Source organism: Littorina saxatilis, linkage group LG11 (genome assembly GCF_037325665.1).
Source record: "Littorina saxatilis isolate snail1 linkage group LG11, US_GU_Lsax_2.0, whole genome shotgun sequence".
Classification (NCBI taxonomy): Eukaryota; Metazoa; Mollusca; class Gastropoda; order Littorinimorpha; family Littorinidae; genus Littorina; species Littorina saxatilis.
Genome location: NC_090255.1, coordinates 7775909 through 7797195, shown reverse-complemented (window position 1 = coordinate 7797195; position 21287 = coordinate 7775909). Strand labels below are relative to the sequence as shown.

Genomic DNA, 21287 nt, shown 5'->3' with positions numbered 1-21287 from the left:
ATTAAGAACGGGCTAAGGTAGTGTTTGGTCGCAATTGGAAAACCGGTTCGACTTCCACCGTATAAAAGTTACTATATTCCCAATTGTGTGTGAACTTCTACACGCAACTGTCTGTCTGTGCGTGTGTGTGTGTGTGTGTAGAGCGATTCAGACCAAACTACTGGACCGATCTTTATGAAATTTGACATGACTGTTTTTTGGTATGATATCCCCAGACATTTTTTTAAATTTTTTTCTTTTATGACGTCATATCCGGCAATTTGTAAAAGTTGAGGCGGCACTGTCACACCTTCATTTTTCAATCAAATTGTTTGAAATTTTGGCCAAGCAATCTTCGACGAAAGCCGGACTTTGGTATTGCATTTCAGCATGGACGCTTAAAAATTAATTAATGACTTTGGTCATTAAAAATCTGAAAATTGTAATTAAAATTATTTTTTTATAAAACGATCCACAATTACTTTTATTTTATTCTTTATCATGTTCTGATTCCAAAAACATATAAATATGTTACATTCGGATTACAAACAATCTCTGAAAATTAAAAATATAAAAATTATGATTAAAATTAAATTTCCGAAATCGTTTTAAAGACAATTTCACCTTATTCCTTGTCGGTTACTGATTCCAAAATCATATAGATATGATATGTTTGGATTAAAAACACGCTCAGAAAGTTAAAACGAAGAGAGGTACAGTAAAGCGTGCTATGCAGCGCAGCGCAACCGCTACCGAGTTAAAACAGGCTCGTCACCTTCACTGCCTTTTGCACTAGCGGCGGACTACGGTCATTGTGAAAAAATGCAGTGCGTTCAGTTTCATTCAGCTTCACTAACTGTAGTAATTTCGCCTTACGCGATTTGTTTGTTCTGCCTCTACGTATTTGCAATCACTCAAGGCTGGACATTATCGTACATTTATTTCCAGATAGAGTGGGAAGCAAGACGAGGATAGTGGTGGTTTGTTCATGTGTGTGTACATGTGTGTGTGTTAGTGTGTGTGTGTTAGTGTGTGTGTGTTAGTGTGTGTGTTAGTGTGTGTGTGTGTGTGTGTGCGTGTGTGTGTGTGTGTGTGTATGTGTGTGTGTGTGTGTGTGTGTGGGTGCGTGTGTGTGTGTTCTTTTTAAAGATTGTAAGAAAAGGCCCAGCCTTAAATCTTCATCATTGTTAAATAAAGTTTAGTTCAGTTCAAAACAGTGTTGTCTTTCTCTCTGTTTCCATCTCGCTCTCTGTCTCTGTTTCTGTCTCTCTCTCTGTTTCCATCTCGCTCTCCGTCTCCGTCCGTCTCTCTCTCTCTCTCTCTCTCTCTCTCTCTCTCTCTCTCTCTCTCTCTCTCTCTCTCTCTCTCTCTCTCTCTCTCTCCCTCCAGAAACATCAAAAAACGTTCAGCTTCAAGGGGGCCTCGCCCCCTTGCAACCCCCACCAAGGGGGCTTTGGCCCCTGGACCCCCGCCAAGGGGCTTCGCCCCTTGGACCCCCATCTTTAACCTTCCCCCCCCCCCCCCCCCCCCGCTAGCACTTACCTAGTCCGGCCCTGCGCATACACACACACACACACACACACACACACACGCGTGCGCACGCACGATTCTCTCTCTCTCTCTCTCTCTCTCTCTCTCTCTCTCTCTCTCTCTCTCTCTCTCTCTCTCTGGGCAGTGTTTGGTATACTTCGTGTGTTGCACAAGTTAGAGAGTAGTTCTTACAAATTGTTTACGAAATTGTTTGATTCTCAAGTTCAACCGATTGTGCAATATGGTGCTGAGATGTGGGCTTTCCAAAAAGGTACGGAAATAGAAAAACTGCACTTATTCGCCATGAAACGATTCCTACATGTAGACATGAGAACACCAAACGACCTTGTGTATATGGTGAATTGGGAAGATTCCCAATATATCTAAACTCATATGTAAAGTGCATTACATATTGGCTAAAAGTAACAAAAATGGACAATTCTAAGATTCCATGTAAAGCATACAAAGTTCTCTATAATTTAGATTGTAATGGCAAAATTACATGGGCGACGGATGTTCGAAAGTGTTTGTTCTCTCATGGGTTTACAGATGTATGGTACAACCAAGGGGTGGACAGTATTGGTGGATTTTTGAAATGTTTTAGACAACGATTGATAGATTGCAGATGGCAAGACTGGAACGACCACATGCAAAGCAGTGATCGATTTTCTACATACAGATTGTTTAAGACCGGAAGCAGTACTGAAGCGTATATAGATATGGAAATGAACAGCTATGTGAAAAGTGCATTAACTAAATTTAGGTTCGGTGTTTCGGATCTTGCTGTACACAGATGTAGGTATAGTGTACGGAGTGAGGAAGATTTGTTGTGTCGTCTGTGTAAATTGGCTGAAGAAAATGAAATACACTTTATGTTTTGCTGTCCCGCACTACGTGACCTAAGAGTATTATTGATAAAGCCAAAATATTATAATCATCCATGTATGTACCGATATACTTTGCTTATGTCTACTGGAAATGTCAGTCAAATATCCAAATTAGCACAATACATTTATCAGGGAATGAAAAGATTAATCACTGTGACATGATTTATGTACACACGTATTACTGTTTGATGTGTACAAATTTGGGTCATTTATGAAACACAATGTTTTACTATGATTATGTTGTATATGGGCGCATACCCTTCAGAAGGGGCTCTGGCCTAAAACTGAATAAACTGTCGTATTCGTATATATATTCTATCTCTGTCTCTGTCTCTGTCTCTATCTCTGTCTCTCTCTCTCTCTCTCTCTCCCTCTCCCCCCTCTCTCTCTCTCTCTCTCTCTCTCTCTCTCTCTCTCTCTCTCTCTCTCTCTCTCTCTCTCTCTCTCTCTCTCTCTCTCTCCATACTCTTATCCATTGTCTCGCTGCTGCTCTGTGTGTCTCCCTTGCCCTGCCTCCGTAATACAAACACTTTATACAGACACGACACAAACACGGACTGTGGACACAAGGCAAACACTGCTAGGTTTTGAGTAAAAAAAAATTCTCATGCAAATTAAACGTCGTTGTATACCGGCCGCTATTATTGGGTCTCACGACCTTGGCCTTCTATCAAGAAGAGGTTTTTTTATTGATCGCTGACACCAAGCAAACGTCACGCCCTGAATCGCAAAGGGTATTTCACGTGTGAGTTGTTTTTTCTGGGTTGGCAGATAATTAATTATAAGGCCAAAAAAAAAAATTGTCTGTTTAGGGTAACATGACCAAAAAAAGTAGGGTCGGTAGGTAGGTAAATTTTTTTTTTTTTTTTTTTTTGTTTTTTTTTTGTAAATGCTATGTTGGCTGAACATTCACTTCTTATATTTGATGAATACATGTTTCAAAAATAACGTATAAATAAAACAGAGAGAAAGGGAGAGAAAGAAACGCCAAATGTCTCTTTTTAGCATTTTTACCTCTTTTTTTTTTTTTTTTTTTTTGAAATCAAAAAAAAGTTTTTGGGTCGGCGCCAAATCGATAGGGTCGGTCGGGTTACCCTAAACAGACAATTTTTTTTTTTGGCCTAACAGTGTGGCATTGTCGTTGCGTTGAATTAATTCAGCATCAAAAGCAAAGCACAGGATGCGTTGGAACGGTGTGTCAAAAAAAAGTAGTTTCCTCTAAATCGGGATTTCTGTTAGCACATTAATTGTATTGTTCCTAATATATTTTGCTTTCTTGTGAGAACGTTAAGCTTGAATTGTGGTCTATTGGCTTTTCTAGTCAAAACCGTCAGTGATACATTGTTCTGAGTATGGTCATCGCTACATTTACGATAGTGAAATGTTAAAAAATCATTAAGCCAGCTGCAACAATACAGACAAACACAAAACTGACTGACAGAAAGACACAGACAGACAGACAAACCACACACACACACACACAGACACACACACACACACACACACACACACACTCGGACAGACACACACACACACACACACACACACACACACACACACACACACACACACATCTATATATATATACGACTTGTGTCTGTGTGTGTGTGTGTGTGTGTGTGTGTGTGTGTGTGTGTGTGTGTGTGTGTGTGTGTGTGTGCGCGCGCGATGCACGGCCAAAGTTCTCGATGGATCTGCTTCAAATTTGGTGGGCATATTCAGGTACACCCGGGACAGGACACAACCTGGTCGATATTTCAACACGTGCTCTCAGCGCGCAGCGCTGAACCGATTTTGGTTCCACCTGAGCTACCCGGGCCCCCATACCGACACACCAAAGCCAAAGTTCTCGGTGGATCTTTTTCAAATTTGGACACCGTATTCAGCTACACCCCGGACACAATATCATCGATGAGATATTTCAACACGTGCTCTCAGCGCGCAGCGCTGAACCGATTTTGGTTTTTCTGTTCATTTCACCATTCCCAGTAACTCTTCCTTATCTTCTCCATTGTTTTGCGTTTATCTCCCTTCCTTTGTGTGGCTTCAATCCATATTCCCGTTTCAGTCTACGTTACTATTTTTAGAATGTCACTGCGCTGTCCAGAACGCTTCCCTTGCACCCGTAAGTTGTTCTTACTGTCAAAGTGAAAAGGTCGAATCAATTTATAGCCACGCGAAAAATACACTGTCACCTATCTCTATATATTTATAGATATAGATATACATATATATATACGGCTTCTGTGTGTGTGTGTGTGTTTGTGTGTGTGTGTGTAAGCAACACCTGTGGATTATAGAGTTCTGTTTGTGATGGGGTCTAGCGGCTTTTGTCTGTCTGTATGTTCTGGCATTAGAGAAGCCACAACAGATAATATAGGGCTAAGAAATAAGCTCTAAAATTCTCAATCCCGTTTGACAGGACTTCGCCTTCAAAGGTGATTGTGGTGAACCGCCACGCTGTCTGTCTCTGTCTCGCGATTCACCCCGTTTATCTCCCTTCCTTCGCGTGGCTTCAATCCATATTCCCGTTTCTACGTTACTATTTTTAGAATGTCACTGCGCTGTCCAGAACGCTTCCCTTGCACCCGTAAGTTGTTCTTACTGTCAAAGTGAAAAGGTCGAATCAATTTAAAGCCACGCGAAAAATACACTGTCACCTATCTCTATATATTTATAGATATACATATATATATACGGCTTCTCTGTGTGTGTGTGTGTGTGTGTGTGTGTGTGTTTGTGTGTGTGTGTGTGTGTAAGCAACACCTGTGGATTATAGAGTTCTGTTTGTGATGGGGTCTAGCGGCTTTTGTCTGTCTGTATGTTCTGGCATTTGAGAAGCCACAACAGATAATATAGGGCTAAGAAATAAGCTCTAAAATTCTTTGATCGTATAAACCAATTCATGTCCAATATAGGCAATTAAGACCTGACGGACAATAAGCCCCTTAAATTTCTTCTAAAATTCTCAATCCCGTTTGACAGGACTTCGCCTTCAAAGGTGATTGTGGTGAACCGCCACGCTGTCTGTCTCTGTCTCGCGATTCACCCCGGCGAAGCCGGGTATTCCTCTAGTACATACATACATACATACATGTTTGTTTGTTTTTGTTTGTTTGCTTTATGCCCAGCCGACCACGAAGGGCCATATCAGGGCGGTGCTGCTTTGACATTTAACGTGCGCCACACACAAGACAGAAGTCGCAGCACAGGCTTCATGTCTCACCCAGTCACATTATTCTGACACCGGACCAACCAGTCCTAGCACTAACCCCATAATGCCAGACGCCAGGCAGAGCAGCCACTAGATTGCCAATTTTAAAGTCTTAGGTATGACCCCGGCCGGGGTTCGAACCCACGATCTCCCGATCACGGGGCGGACGCCTTACCACTAGGCCAACCGTTCCGGTATACATACATGTATACACACACACAATACACACACACACACACACACACACACACACACACACACACACGCACGCACATACACACACACGCACACACGCACACGCACACACAAACACACATCAGGGCCGGACTAGGGGGGGGGGGGTTACAGGGGTTGCGCAACCCCCCTCCACCCTGGCTTAAGCATGTACCTCCCAAACGCTTTTTTTTGTGGAGGAGGGAGGGGGAGGGAGGGGGGAGGGGGAGGGGGGGTTGCATCTGGATCATCATGAAATCCGAGGAGAAATCGCACCTCTCACCCCCTCCAAAAAAAATCATGCTGTCGAATTTACCTTATTACGTTCAAGGAGAGGCTTCCTTTCCCTCCAGAAACATCAAAAAACGTTCAGCTTCAAGAAGCCCCCTTGCAACCCCCACCAAGGGGGCTTTGCCCCCTGGACCCCCACCAAGGGGCTTCGCCCCCTGGACCCCCATCTGTAACCCACCCACCCCCCCTCGTACTTACCTAGTCCGGCCCTGCGCATACACACACGTACACACACACACACACACACACACACACACACACACACACACACACACACATATATATACACACACGCGTGATTCTCTCTCTCTCCCTCTCCCTCTCCTTCCCTCTCCCTCTCTCTCTCTCTCTCTCTCTCTCTCTCTCTCTCTCTCTCTCTCTCTGTCTCTCTCTCTCGCTCTCTCTTTCTCTCTCTCTCTCTCTCTCTCAGGGCGTTATATCATCACCATCATAACTGTCATGCACGGTTTGTACAGACGACGGAAGAGTATACATTTACAATGCAATCGAAACTAATCATTCTTGACGTTTATGCAGGCAGAGTGTCCGGCAATAATAGCGAAGATTGTAATATCAATCACAATCGTGTTGGCTGCAACCCAATTTCATTTCCTGTCAGACTTTTGGTGTCCAATAACTGAGATTGTCATCATTTCCACGAGTTTTTATTCACAAATACCTGGGAAATAAATCGAAATTACGCAACCGACAAGAAAAGAGAACGGATAACAGACTATTACAATGAAATGGATTCGAAAATATGTAAATCAGACAATATAAATAAAAAAGATTGGTGGAAAATTGGGAAAAAGTTTATGGACAAGAAAGGAATTGGTTCTGATGAAATACCACCTATTGAGCATAACGGTAACATTTATTATGACAACGAAGGAAAGGCAAACGTTTTAACGACTTTTTTGTACAGCAAGCCACTCTGGATAATGTAAATGATGACCTGCCGATTGTTCCTTTCCTTGATTGTGAATTGAGCGAGCTAAACCTGTCCGTCGAAGAGGTGATTAACATTATAAAAAGTCTTGATACTAGTAAAGCATGCGGCCCAGATCACGTACATAATAGGCTACTTAAAGCAGCAATCAGTATTATTTCACAACCGCTTACAGCGCTGTTTAATCGTTGCCTGAACGAAGGACAACACCCTATGTCATGGAAATATGCACATGTTACTCCGATATTTAAAAAAGGATCCAAAATGAGTTGTTTGAATTATAGACCTATATCATTGTTAAGCTGTGTGGGGAAAGTGTTTGAAAAGTGTGTCCACAACCATATCTTTAATTTTGTGAAGTTGAATAACATAATAACGCCTGTGCAATCTGGTTTTATACCAGGTGACTCGACTGTAAACCAGTTACTCTGCACCTACAATGATCTATGTACAGCTGCTGATAAGGGACTCCCAACACAAGCCATTTTTTTGGATATGTCAAAAGCCTTTGACCGTGTGTGGCACAAAGGCCTTTTGTACAAATTAGAGGCCATTGGCGTAAGAGGACGCTTATTACGTTGGATTAGAAGTTATTTAAATGACCGATTACAGAGCGTTGTTGTAAAAGGACATATGTCGGCCCCACAGACTGTACCAGCTGGAGTTCCCCAGGGATCTGTGCTGGGGCCACTACTGTTTTTGATATATATAAACGATATTGTCTTAAATGTTCAATCCACTGTTAAATTGTTCGCAGATGACACAAGCATGTACCTATCAATGAACGATTCCCAATTGCGTAAAGACATTTTGAACTCGGATTTACAGGAATTAAGTAGATGGGCCAACGACTGGAAGGTAAAATTTAATAATGAAAAAACTGAGCTGCTAAACTTTAAACGACGTGATTGCGACTTTGATTGTTTGACATTTAATGACATTGATGTTCAGGACACTGCCAACCACAAACACTTGGGCGTTTTTTTACAAAATGATTGTAAGTGGAATGTTCATATTAACAGTATTGCAAGTAAAGTAATGTTATTGACTAATTGTTTGACATTTTATAAGCACAGGTTTAGTAGAAAATCTTTAGAAACTATGTATAAATCCTACGTATTACCACACTTTGACTACGCCGATGTCGTCTGGGACAGTTGTACAGAAGTTTTATCTAACATTTTGGAACAGATCCACCTCGAGGCCTTAAGGGTAATTGTCGGAGCAGTTAAAGGAACAAGCCACCAAAAATTATATGATGAATCAGGCTTCAGTAGTTTAAAACTAAGACGGGAAAAACATAAATTAATTTTGTATCATAAAATGGTACATGGGAAATGTTTTCAGAACGTGGCTGATTTATTGCCTCCTCTTGTCTCGACTGTGAATCCCTATCATAGACGAAACCCACTTGAACGGGTCGTACCACAACACAGAACTGAATTGTATAATAAGTCATTTGTTCCCAGCACTACCCGAACGTGGAATTCTCTACCAGATAATATCAAATTAACAAAATCAGTTAGCCAGTTTAAACAGTTTTTATGTCGTTCAGATAGTAAAGTTCCTCCTCAATATTATTATGGCAAGAGAAAAGACGGAATTATACACTGCAGACTAAGATTGGAAATGAGCGATTTAAATGATGATATGGTGAAACGCCACTTAAGTGATAACCCGACTTGTCAGTGCGGATATCAAAATGAAAATGTTGAACATTATTTATTATTTTGTAGTAATTACGATGATGTCCGAAGACTAACTATACACACATTACCGAATGATCATCAAAATGTACAATGTTTATTGTTTGGTCTGCCAAACCTACGTCTAACCGAAAACATTGAAATAATCTAAAAGGTACATAGCTTTATAAGGTTAAGTGATAGATTTTGATTACCCTGTGGTCACCATGTCAATGATCCAGTATTTGATTATTGGCAGGTCATGCTGTTTTACGTTTTTACTGAAGGTAAAATTTTGAGTAAATCTTGTTATTAAAGGTTTTTCTGTGTATTCACATGACTAACCTCAGCTTAATTAGTTTGTACGACAATGTAAATGAAATTTTTCCTGCTGCAGTAGCATTGATCTAGCAAGTCTGTGAAAGTCTCTCATCGTCTCTCTGACCCCTCCTCCCCCCCCCACCCTCCTCCCCCGGGACCTCCCCGATATTGCAGTCCTTCAGTTCCCGTCCTCTGTCACACCCTCTAATTATTTTGCTGCATTTTTTCCTCTTTTTTGTGTGTGTGTGTGTGTGTAAAAATTGTATCTTGTCTGTCTTGCGTTCTCATAAGGGTATAAGTGATTCTATGACCTTGACATAACGTGAAATAACAATTCCTATTTGGATGTACATATTTATAACCACACTTAATATAAGCTTAGCTTGTTGTGTGGCCACAAATGTTTTTATCGTATATACATGCCACCCTGTATTTCATTAATAAAATCTTGTTTAAACCAAAAATAAATCTCATGTTCCCCATGGAATAAATCGAGGTCGTGAATGGGTTTGAGCTTTCAGGTGAAACGTGGCTTGTCAAAGTAAAAGCCAATCAGGCTCTCTCACTCTCACTCTCACTCTCACATAAAACCCCATATTGATTATGCTTCCATAGTATGGGACGGGTGTAGTGAAGTTCACTTGAAGAAGCTGAACTCGCTCCAGCGTAGAGCTGCTAAACTAGTTCTGCCCAGTCCATCTCTTTCTACAAAGGAAAAGATCAATCAATCAATCAATGAGTCTTATATCGCGCATATTCCGTGGGTACAGTTCTAGGCGCTCTGCAGTGATGCCGTGTGAGATGAACTTTTATACGGCCAGTAGATGAAAAGTATTGGGATGTTAAGCTTAAAAAAGCAGCTTTTGTATAATAAATGTTCATTCATGTATAAAGTCGTCTATAAGGACGCCCCAACATATATTATACAACTCTTCAATTCATCTCCGTCATATTATTCAAACACTCGAAATAACCTTGCCTTGTCAAGGCCCCGCATCGATTTGTTTAAAACTAGTTTTTCTTATTCTGGTGCGTTCCTTTGGAATTCACTACCTGTAAATATCAAGTCATGTCTGTTATTATCTTCTTTTAAAAGACAGCTCCGAAAGCACCTCTCTAACGACTAAGTCGGTGTACAATTTGTGCGAGTGTGTGTGAGGATGTGTAAAAGAGAAAGTGTATAGTATGCTTCCATTAACAAGCACACCTTTGAATTTTTTATTTTTATTTTGTTATACCTTTCCCTATTGTTTTTGTTTTTTTATTATTTTTTGTTTTTTATTATTCATATTTGTTCTTTGTTTCATGTGTGTATTATAGTAGGGACTAGCTGTAAGAAAGGACCATATGGACCTAATGCTATCATCCCTCGGTAATAAAGTTTTCGAGTTCGAGTTCGAGTTCTCACTCTCACTCTCACTCTCACTCTCACTCTCACTCACTCTCACTCACTCTCACTCTCTCACTCTCTCTCTCTCTCTCTCTCTCTCTCTCTCTCTCTCTCTCTCTCTCTCTCTCTCTCTCTCTCTCTCTCTCTGTGCCTCTGTTTGTCTCTCTGTGTGCTTCTGTTTGTCTGTGTGTCTGTCTGTATGTCTGTCTGTCTGTGTCTGTGTCTCTCTCTGTCTCTGTCTCTCTCTCTCTCTATCTCTCTCTCTCTCTCTCTCTCTCTCTCTCTCTCTCTCTCTCTCTCCGAAACAAGTGCAACTACTCCATCCTCTCGCCTGTAACACTGAAAACGACTTTAATTCTCCAGTCAAACATTAAGAGGCACGGCCAGGCACGTTCGAGCAAATAATATTATCCTGGGTAACACCTATTACTGTGCGCAGAAAAGAGTAGTTTTCGTGAAGGAACGCTTTTTTTTGTTCTGCCTCTATACTCTATAAAATTATGCTTCTGTATAACCTCTCTCTTATTAGAACCGCTGATTCGTGCAGGAGAACATTAGGTCAAGTGTGAGCCATGGCAATGTTAATTGTCTGACCTGATCTCATTGGGATTTTGACAGTCACACAGGGGCTAATGGCGACCCTGTCCATAAAGACCACCTGTCTCTCTAAAGACCATTTTTTCCAAGTCCCTTTGGTGTTCTTTATAGATAGATTCGACTGTATTAGTCAAACGAACGAATATATAATTCAATCAATCAATCAATCAATCAATAATTCATCCATTCAATCAATCAATAAAACAAGCAAGCAATCAACCAGTCAATCAAACAATGAAACTACGAATTAATCAATAAATTAGTAAATAACAACAATGACCGAACGAACGAACGAACAAACGATCAAACGAACAAACGAACGAACGAACAAACGAACGAACGAACAAACGAACGAACGAACGAACGAGGGAACGAACTAACGAACTAACGAACCAATCATTCAATCAATCAATCAATCAACCAACAAAGTAGCCAACCAACCAACCAACTAACCAGTCAACCAATCAATCAATCAATCAACCAACCAACCTATCAACCAATCAACCAACCTACCAACCAACCAGCCAGCCAACCAACAAACCAACTACTCAACTAATAAATCAAATAATCACAAACGATGTCTCAAAAAAACAAATCTTTTTTCTTACCCACACTGACGAAAAACGGACGTGTCAACGTGGAAAAGTTTGTAGCCAGCACAGCATACACCAAGAGGCACACCAACGCACACAGGAACACACCCGTAAAGGTCTTAGATGCAGACATCCTTAACACTTGTTCTTCCGCGTAGGTCGCTCAGCGATCTGAAACATAGCAAACGGCCTCGTTTGTATTATACGAAGGCTTCTCTCTTTAAAGGCGTGTTCCTTCGCTTTGTAGCAATCATGTCAACCACCATCACGCTCCGCTCGATTTTTACCGAGAATAGAGTCGCTCAGCGATCTGAAACACAGGGAACGTCCTCGTGTGTATGGTATGAAGGCTTCACTCTTAAAGGAGCGTTCCTTCGCCTTTTAGCCATCATGACAACCACTATAGACACCAACAGGTTTTAGGCTATAGAATAAAGTTCCATGTGTGGCTTTTCCCCCTTCTTTTCTTTCATTATAGAGAATATCACATGGCTTGCTGTGTGATACCAGGTGTGGTTTTTTAAATATATTTTTTATATACTTTATAGTTCAGTTTTTTTTAATTATTTACCTAGAATAGAGTTTCACTTGTGGATTTGTTCTTCTCCTTGTTTGTGTGAAGAATACTACATGGCTTGCTGTGTAATACCATGGTTACACGATTGCTTTAAAATACAGATTGAAGCAAGCTATTCAGCATTTGAAAAAACCCACACAAGAAGCGACAGTGCCTGTGAGTACCAACAATAAATAATATAAACACGTCACATTGCAATCATGCGAAAGACTGACATCCCTCTGTAGCTCACACAAACAAAACCTCCATCATGGTGCGAACTGAGGCGATCATGGGGGGAAATGTCACCCGAAAAATGGGGCGAAGTAGGGCAAAAATGGTGCGAAGTAGGGCAAATATGGGGCGTAGTAGGGGAACAATAGGGCGAAGTCGGGCAACTATGGGACGAATTATGGCAAATATGGGGCGAAGTAGTACAGATATTGGGCAAAGTGCGGCAAACATGGGGCGAAGGAGGGCAAACACGGGGCGAAGTAGGGCAAATATAAGACGAAGTAGGGCAAATATGGGGCGAAGTAGGGCAAATATGGGGCGAAGTAGGGCAAACATGGGGCGAAGTAGGGCGAGGGGGGGTTGGGGTGGGGGTGGGTAGTTAGGAATAGGGGGCTTTTTTTTCCTTTCAAAGTAACGTTGAATACGTGCTTTGAGTATGTCGGTTTTTTTGGTATTGAGCAAAACACTTTGTTCAAGGCACTCCTGCTAACATTTAGCTTCCCGCTGCTGGAAATTCTACTCAGAAGTCAAGTCAAGTCAAGTCAAACAGTTTATTTACCAAATGCAAAGCACAGGATTTTGTTATGGTGTCCGCATAAAACTTCACACTCCTTCCACACGCATATATCATAATAAATATGTACAGATAAAGTGTTCAATTTCACTGGGCCTATTTACGTGTGTACACCAACCAGACAGTTCAAAACGGACTGGTGTGGGATCTTACAGACACTGCGCAAATAGGCACAGAGTCGCCATACAAAACACTCCACAAAAACCTGTTCAATTTCTGTGAGTTTGCAAAACTAGTTGGTATGTGAATAGGCTTGATCATGCAGAGCCCCACAAGTTAATTGTGTCAACAAGAGAAGACAGGATAAAAACAATAAAAAGAGAAACACAATATTAATTAAAAAAAAAAAAACGAATACAAAAAATAAAATAAATTAAATTAAAAAGAAGAAGAAGAGAAGAAGAAGAAACAAGTCGCGTAAGGCGAAATTACTACATTTAGTCAAGCTGTGGAACTCACAGAATGAAACTGAACGTAGTCCGCCGCTAGTGTAAAAGGCAGTGAAAGTGACGAGCCTGGTTGGCGCGGTAGCGGTTGCGCTGTGCTTCATAGCACGCTTTACTGTACCTCTCTTCGTTTTAACTTTCTGAGCGTGTTTTTAATCCAAACATACCATATCTATATGTTTTTGGAATCAGGAACCGACAAGGAAAAAGATGAAATAGTTTTTAAAACGATTTCGGAAATTTAATTTTAATCATCATTTTTATATTTTTTATTTTCAGAGCTTGTTTTTAATCCAAATATAACATAATTATATGTTTTTGGAATCAGAAGATGATGAAGAATAAGATTAGCGTAAATTTGGATCGTTTTTAAAAAAAATTAATTTTTTTACAATTTTCAGATTTTTAATGACCAAAGTCATTAATTAATTTTTAAGCCACCAAGCTGAAATGCAATACCGAAGTCCGGCCTTCGTCGAAGATTGCTTGGCCAAAATTTCAATCAATTTGATTGAAAAATGAGGGTGTGACAGTGCCGCCTCAACTTTTACAAAAAGCCGGATATGACGTCATCAAAGGTATTTATCGAAAAAAAGAAAAAAACGTCCGGGGATATTATTCCCAGGAACTCTCATGGAAAATTTCATAAAGATCGGTCCAGTAGTTTGGTCTGAATCGCTCTACACACACACACACACAGACACACAGACACACACACACCCACACATACCTATTTCTTGGATTTTGCTACCTAAGAAAAGGGGCATTACCACCCACCTAAGATTATTAATCAAAACAGTTTTTTGGAGAAATGCTTTGTTTTCTACAGTCATATGGGCGACAAAAACCCAGACTCATCAAATTTTAGTGAACTCACTCGACAGCACTACTATTCCAAATTTGGTTACCTAAAATTCAAACTTTAATCAATCGATTTGGCCAATTAACAAAAAGAAAAGATGGGCAAATGGGTCGCAAAATGTTTGTCAGAAGTCAGGAATATTACCAATTTAAAGATTTGGTTTCATTACCACGGAATTTTGGTGGTAATTAAAAACCTTCTCTCCGGGTATACAGTCGTATTCTGGCCTTGCACTTAAAAAAAGCAAGAATGAAATTCGTTGGAAAAATTGTTGTAACTACTCTTCGGTAAAACATTGATGAAAGCTTCTTTGTCAAAACATTCTTTAGAACCTTTTCTAAGATCCCCAAAAAAGATTTCTGCCAAAACACGTAAAAAGTGCATTTTTGAAGATATTTTTCTTTGTCTCTAAAATCGGTGGTAGTGAGTCTGGACGGTTGCCTAAGAAATACTGAAACAACTTTTTTATGTTTCATTTTCACCCAACCATTATGCCTTGGACGTTTAGAGATAACTATGATGAAGCGATCTCCATTGACTTTTTTTGTGATGGGAATCAATTTGTTCCTGTAATGCCACTGGTCGTTTTCATACGCAACCAAATCCAACCAACTTTACTACCACGAGTTCATGTTTTACAAAAACACGTTGAATGGCCACCAACTTCCACCCATGTTGTTTTTACTCTTATTCTAGTCTATTTTAGATTAAATATCAATCATCTTTTTTGATGATGTGCGTTTGGTTTTTTCACTGTAAAAATATTTTACGTCTCAAGGTAGCCGTTGTCATGGATTAGGGTTAGGGTTAGGGTTAGGGTTAGGGTGATTTTTTTTTTCTTCAAATGTCATGTTTACGCAATGCACTTATCTATTACAATACCGGGCAGTAAAACTGCTGGCCGACAGTTGAGCAATATTTATGTCAGTTTTTTTCTGTGTTTTTTTTTCGTCTGTAGTCTTTGACCTCATACCAACTGCACACAATATCCATAGAGTACGGTTTTACCGACAGTTGCAATGTTAAACATAGACGTGAATGGCCCGGAAAATATTTAATTATGATTTTAGAAACAAATTTGTAAAAACGGGTTTTTTTAAAGTAAAAAAGTAAAAAGCTGTAATTCAGCACAAATGAAACCATTAAGCTATTGTCGTCCTCCGCTGTGACCCGAAGACCAAGTCGGTTAGAAGTTACAATTTGTTCGGTCATTAAACCTTGTCTGCCGATTTGATATATCTTGGGGCTTGACGGAGACTGACTTGTCTAGTGCAAAATGATGACTGTGACGGTTTCAGTTCTGCCCGGTATCATGTTGGAAAATATTTCTTCCCATGCACTCGTATAATTTCCAGTTAATCTGCAATTGTGCGAACAATTTGGCAGCAGGCACCTTTGAACTCTTCACTTGAACAAATTTATTGGTAAATATTTAAACTTTTTTTTTTAAATAATGAATTTGATGCTTTGAAATCATATTTAGCGGTTCATTGTCAGTTTACAAAGACAACAAAAACGAAAAACACCACAATAACAACCATTAAAAACAAACAAACAAACAAACAAACGAAGCACACACACACACACACACACACAAACAGTGACTAATGACACTGACACACACCTACTGGCACTGACACTGAGTGCCATACCACAGTAAGACTCAGTACGAGCTCTAGACGAAACTAATTTTTTTAAACACATGTCATAGCACGCTGTTTGACGATCAAAAGCATTTTTACTTATGAGTTTCTGTAGTTTAGTCTTGTGGGGTGTTTCCGTATTTATTTTGTTCATTTTTCAATCAATCAATCAATCAATATGAGGCTTATATCGCGCGTATTCCGTGGGTACAGTTCTAAGCGCAGGGATTTATGTTTTTATTTTTTTAATTAATTTTGTTTATGCAATTTATATTGCGCACATATTCAAGGCGCATGGATTTATTTATGCCGTGTGAGATGGAATTTTTTTACACAATACATCACGCATTCACATCGGCCAGCAGATCGCGGCCATTTCGGCGCATATCCTACTTTTCACGGCCTATTATTCCAAGTCACACGGGTATTTTGGTGGACATTTTTATCTATGCCTATACAATTTTGCCAGGAAAGACCCTTTTGTCAATCGTGGGATCTTTAACGTGCACACCCCAATGTAGTGTACACGAAGGGACCTCGGTTTTTCGTCTCATCCGAAAGACTAACACTTGAACTGGAGAAAACTGCTAAAGCCCTGACCCAGAGTCGAACTCGCAACCTCTCGCTTCCGCGCAAGTGCGTTACCACTCGGCCACCCAGTCCCTTGTCTTTATATAAAAAAAAAATAGAGGATCTGTCAGTGTCATTGGTCCTTACATCGAACGTTTGGTTTGGGGGCTTGATAGGTCTACTCAATTTCTGGTAAAGTTTTGAAAATAAATTCAGCAGGAGCTTTTACTTTACACTTTCTGTTCTCAATAGAAAAAAAACCCACTAAAACATTAGTAACATTTCCACAAGTGCAAGTAACATTTCCACAAATGCGAGTAACAATCCACAATATTCTTTAGGTTACATTCCATTGTGGGTAACAATCCACAAAAAAGGTAGCAATCCAGATCTGGAGTGAAGGAACCATCCACTGTGATAGGACACAATCCACCAGTTAAGTTGCCATCCACATGTGGATGGCCACCTAAATAGGCCTTAGGTCGCCAATCGTGTGGAAAGCAGAATGCACACACACACACACACACACACACACACACACACACACACACACACACACACACACATACACCACGACCATCATCTCGATTCCCCCTCTATGTTAAAACATTTAGTCAAAACTTGACTAAATGTAAAAAGAAAAAAAGAAAAAGAAAAAAAAGAAAACAAAAAGAAAAAATGTGTAAAAATCATTAAATTTCAACTGCTGATGTTTTTTGTTGTTTTATTGTTAAAGGCACAGTGCAGCTCACAGCCTTCATTTTGCAGCTGAGTGCATTTACAGTTCAAAAATGTTCCTATGGTAGGAAAACAAACCTAAAACTACCCAAAGACGACATCTGTGAAGCTCGACAGTTTCTTGTTCACGCGAGTACATATATTAACATAGTTATTACGTGGTGTTTGGTCGGAGTTCGATTCAACTGAATGATTCCGGCCTCCATTTTGTTTTACACAAACTCATGATGATGTCTGACATAGTTTGCTAGTGACGTGTCTTTTTGTGCATGATGTGGTGATCTACCTGATCTAAATTTAGATCCAAAAATAGGTCAAGACCAGCCGGGTCTGAGTACGAAATTAATTCGTAAAAAAATCGCAGTTCTTGACTCTTTGGGTGCAAGTCAATGAAACTTGGTAGTTCTTCTAACGGATAGCTGCCTGAGGTATGACTAAAAGCCCCAGGGGCTCCGTCCACCTGGATTTGACAAGTTCAGTACCTTTAAAGTATGTAATTCAACAACAAAAAGAGATGGTGTGAGACTTGTGCGCATTTTTCCTAGTTCCTGTCACATATTGTCAAGTGCACACTTTTTGGGTTGTTTTATGTTGTAGCATTTTGTTCTGTCAGTCATTTTACGTTTCTTCTTCTTCTTCTTCTTCTGCGTTCGTGGGCTGAAACTCCCACGTACACTCGTGTTTTTTGCACGAGTGGAATATTACGTGTATGACCGTTTTTTACCCCGCCATTTAGGCAGCCATACGCCGTTTTCGGAGGAAGCATGCTGGGTATTTTCGTGTTTCTATAACCCACCGAACTCTGACATGGATTACAGGATCTTTTTCGTGCGCACTTGGTCTTGTGCTTGCGTGTACACACGGGGGGTGTTCGGACACCGAGGAGAGTCTGCACACAAAGTTGACTCTGAGAAATAAATCTCTCGCCGAACGTGGGGACGAACTCACGCTGACAGCGGCCAACTGGATACAAATCTAGCGCGCTACCGACTGAGCTACATCCCCGCCCCCGTTTTACGTTTCAATAACCCATCATTCTTGTTTAATGATTCTGAATTTTGGGACGTCAGCTGCTTTATCTGTTTGGGATTTTTTTCTCTCTCAAAAACTAACAAAAGCACTGTAATTATTGATTGCATGACTGAATGCATTAGCGACGGATCGATACACATGTTCAGGCGTATTTGATCACTTGAAAGCTCACAGACAATGGGCATTGTGTGTTTGTCAGATTGCTTGCTTTTCCTTGTGAATTTTTCATAAGGTTTCGTAAACCGTTTTAATTTGCTGGTAGTTAAACCGATTGAAAACGACCAAGGTTAGAACGACATGTATTGCGCTTCGAGCATCTTTCCACTGCAATAGCAACGGAATCAATACAACAGACATGAGGAATATTCCTGTCAAGAGTTCGAGTGTGTTTGTGTGGGGGGTAGGGAAAGGGGGGGGGTATGTGTGTGTGTGTGTGTGTGTGTGTGTGTGTGTGTGGGTGTGTGTTTGTGTGTGTTTGCGTGTGGTGTGTTTGTGTATATATATATATATATATATGTGTGTGTGTGTGTGTGTGTGTGTGTAGTATGTGTGTGTGTGTGTGTTGGTGGGTGTGTTTTTGTGTGTGTTGGTGTGTGTGTGTATATATATATATGTGTGTGTGTGTGTGTGTGTGTGTGTGTGTATGTGTGTGTATGTGTGTGTTTTAGTGTGTGTGTGTGTGTGTGTGTGTGTGTGTGTGTTTGTGTGTGTGTGTGTGTTTTTGTGTTTCTGCATACTTGTTTGTTTCTTTACACATTTTTTCGTCTTTTAATTTGTTTTATTTTTATCAAAGACTGATGTTTGCTTTATATAGTTATATAACAAAACAAAAAAAAACAGTAACAAAGACTAAACCGCGTAAAACAACACATCGGACAGCATGCAGGCTTTCCGCTTAGTCGAGTTAACCCGCTACTGCCAATGCATCCACAAATTTCTTCTTTTTTTTTCTTTTTTTTTTCACAAAACAAATTTAATTTCCCACCTATCTGACGCAAAATTAATAGAAAACACACACACACGCAATCAACAAGATAAGTAACGAAATAAACATTGGGCATACATGGGCATTCTGCCGTGTAAAGGCAGAAGGGAGCAAGTCCATGAAACATAGTTTCGAGAAAATCGACTTTTTGTGTTTGCATCACTGTTTTGGAATGAAAAGCCTAAAATGATGTTTTTGTTTGCTGATAACATGAAGGACATTATTGTGCGTTTCTGCTATGAATATTAAAACCCTCTTTTGATTCATCACTTAGAAATAATGATTTTTGTGGACTTACTGCCTTTTGCCGAATTAATTCCCCAAACTCATTCACTCAAAAATAATGGTAAAAGGCAGTAAGAGGACATACTGCTTTCTGCCAAATTATATCCCGACTTAAATCTTATTTTTTAAAAATGGCAAAAAGCAGCATTGGACTTACTGCTTTCTGCCATATTATATCCTGGGCGATATATCTGGCTGAGAAAAGGGCATAGAGCAGCAAGTGGACTTACTGCTTTCTGCTAATTTATTATCTCCGAAAATTGAAAGTAAAAGAAAATACACGCAACACTGCTTTTGGAACTTTTTTTCAAATGTGACTTTACGTCCAATGATTTCGTGAATTTCTGAATGCACAAACAACTTCCTTGGTGAACAATCTTGTATTTTCTTTTGTGATTAACTGAGACAAATGTTCCCGTTTTCTGAAATTTCAACACATGCTCAAGTTAGTCTTTGTCTTGGTTCCTCGTTTTGCTTATCGATCTGTGGTCGCTCACTCATGATTAACTTTATTGTTAATCCGTTCTTGTGTCATTGATATCGTTTAAAAAGACCATTATTTTTAATACAAGTCTTGATACTCTCTTTTGATATTCACAAGACAAATATTGACTTGAACGCAAGTCTTTTAACATTAAAATAAAAATCTAAGAAAACGTTTACACACACACACACGCTTTTTATCCTGCTGCTTGTCTGTAACACACACACATACACACAGACACACACACACACACACACAGACACACACACACACACTTTTCTTTCCTTCTCACTGTCTTTCTCGCTTTCGTTTGCTAATAAGAATTAGAATCCAGGATCTGACAATAAGACGTTTTATTTATTGAGTTTGAGTCTTGACTAACGATTTACAAAGGACACAAAATTAAAGCAACAGCATGACAAAAATAACTAGTGTGTCAAGCCGCCATTATACCAGAATTAAGAATAGGTCATCGTGCAGTCTTGATTTCCAAAGTACATGAAATTAAAGCAACAGCATGACAAAAAGAACTGGTTTGACAAGCCGCCATTATACCAGAATTAACAATAGATAATCGTGCAGTCTTGATTTCCAAAGGACACAAAATTAAAGCAACAGCAAGACAAAAAGAAATGGTTTGACAAACCGCCATTATACCAGAGTTAACAATATTATCGTGCAGTGTTGACTTTCAGCTGAAGTGTTCCACTTTTGAACAAAATTTGTTTAATTAGTCTTGAAAACTGTGTGATAAACTATATAAACATTTGTAGTTGTACACCATTTGCTACATTTGCTAGTAGAATTACATAGTAATTCACACACTGTCCACAAACATTGTAGTTGAGTGTTCAACTAGCAAAACCACAAACCTGCAAACTATGATGTAGTATATTTATTTATTACCCTATCTACCCCAGTTACAGTCTACATCCCTTCTAAAACTATTAACTGACATTCTGCCATCCGGCTGATGACAATTATCAACTACAGCGATTAACTGGATGCAGATTTTTTTCCATGAGCCTGTTTTGATAACTAACAAACAACATACAATCCCCCCCCCCCCCCCCCCCACCTCCTCCCCCTCCTCGTCCCCACGTTCTGCATCTCTGCGCTCAGCATCTGTTATTGTCAAACTGAAAGTTGTCAGTATTACTCCTCTTCCTCTTCTTTGGCCCATAACCGTCGTATGTTGCTGGCATTTTCATTTGGGCAAGTTCCATTGT

General features: G+C 39.9%; 2 protein-coding genes and 1 long non-coding RNA gene across 5 annotated transcripts in view; 1 reads left to right on the top strand and 2 right to left on the bottom strand.

Moving 5' to 3' along the window:
• The window catches only part of LOC138979670 (uncharacterized), a 54917-nt gene that overhangs the window by 12283 nt on the left and 21347 nt on the right, over positions 1-21287 (bottom strand). For 2 of the 3 annotated variants that reach the window (XM_070352387.1, XM_070352385.1), the window contains exon 2: positions 11665-11820. In XM_070352387.1, coding sequence (XP_070208488.1) covers positions 11665-11782 — 118 coding nt within the window. In that variant the 5' untranslated portion in view covers positions 11783-11820. Of the gene's footprint in view, positions 1-11664; positions 11953-21287 lie in introns of those variants that run through there. The other variant, XM_070352386.1, reaches the window with a different exon arrangement.
• Positions 1-21287, top strand: part of LOC138979673 (ER membrane protein complex subunit 2-like) — a 347725-nt gene that overhangs the window by 305456 nt on the left and 20982 nt on the right. The gene's annotated exons all lie outside the window — the stretch shown is intronic.
• Positions 20397-21287, bottom strand: part of LOC138979664 (uncharacterized) — a 2402-nt gene continuing 1511 nt past the window's right edge. Inside the window, exon 3 of the long non-coding RNA XR_011460082.1 lies at positions 20397-21287. This exon is cut by the window's right edge and continues 68 nt beyond it. This is a non-coding gene — a long non-coding RNA (uncharacterized lncRNA).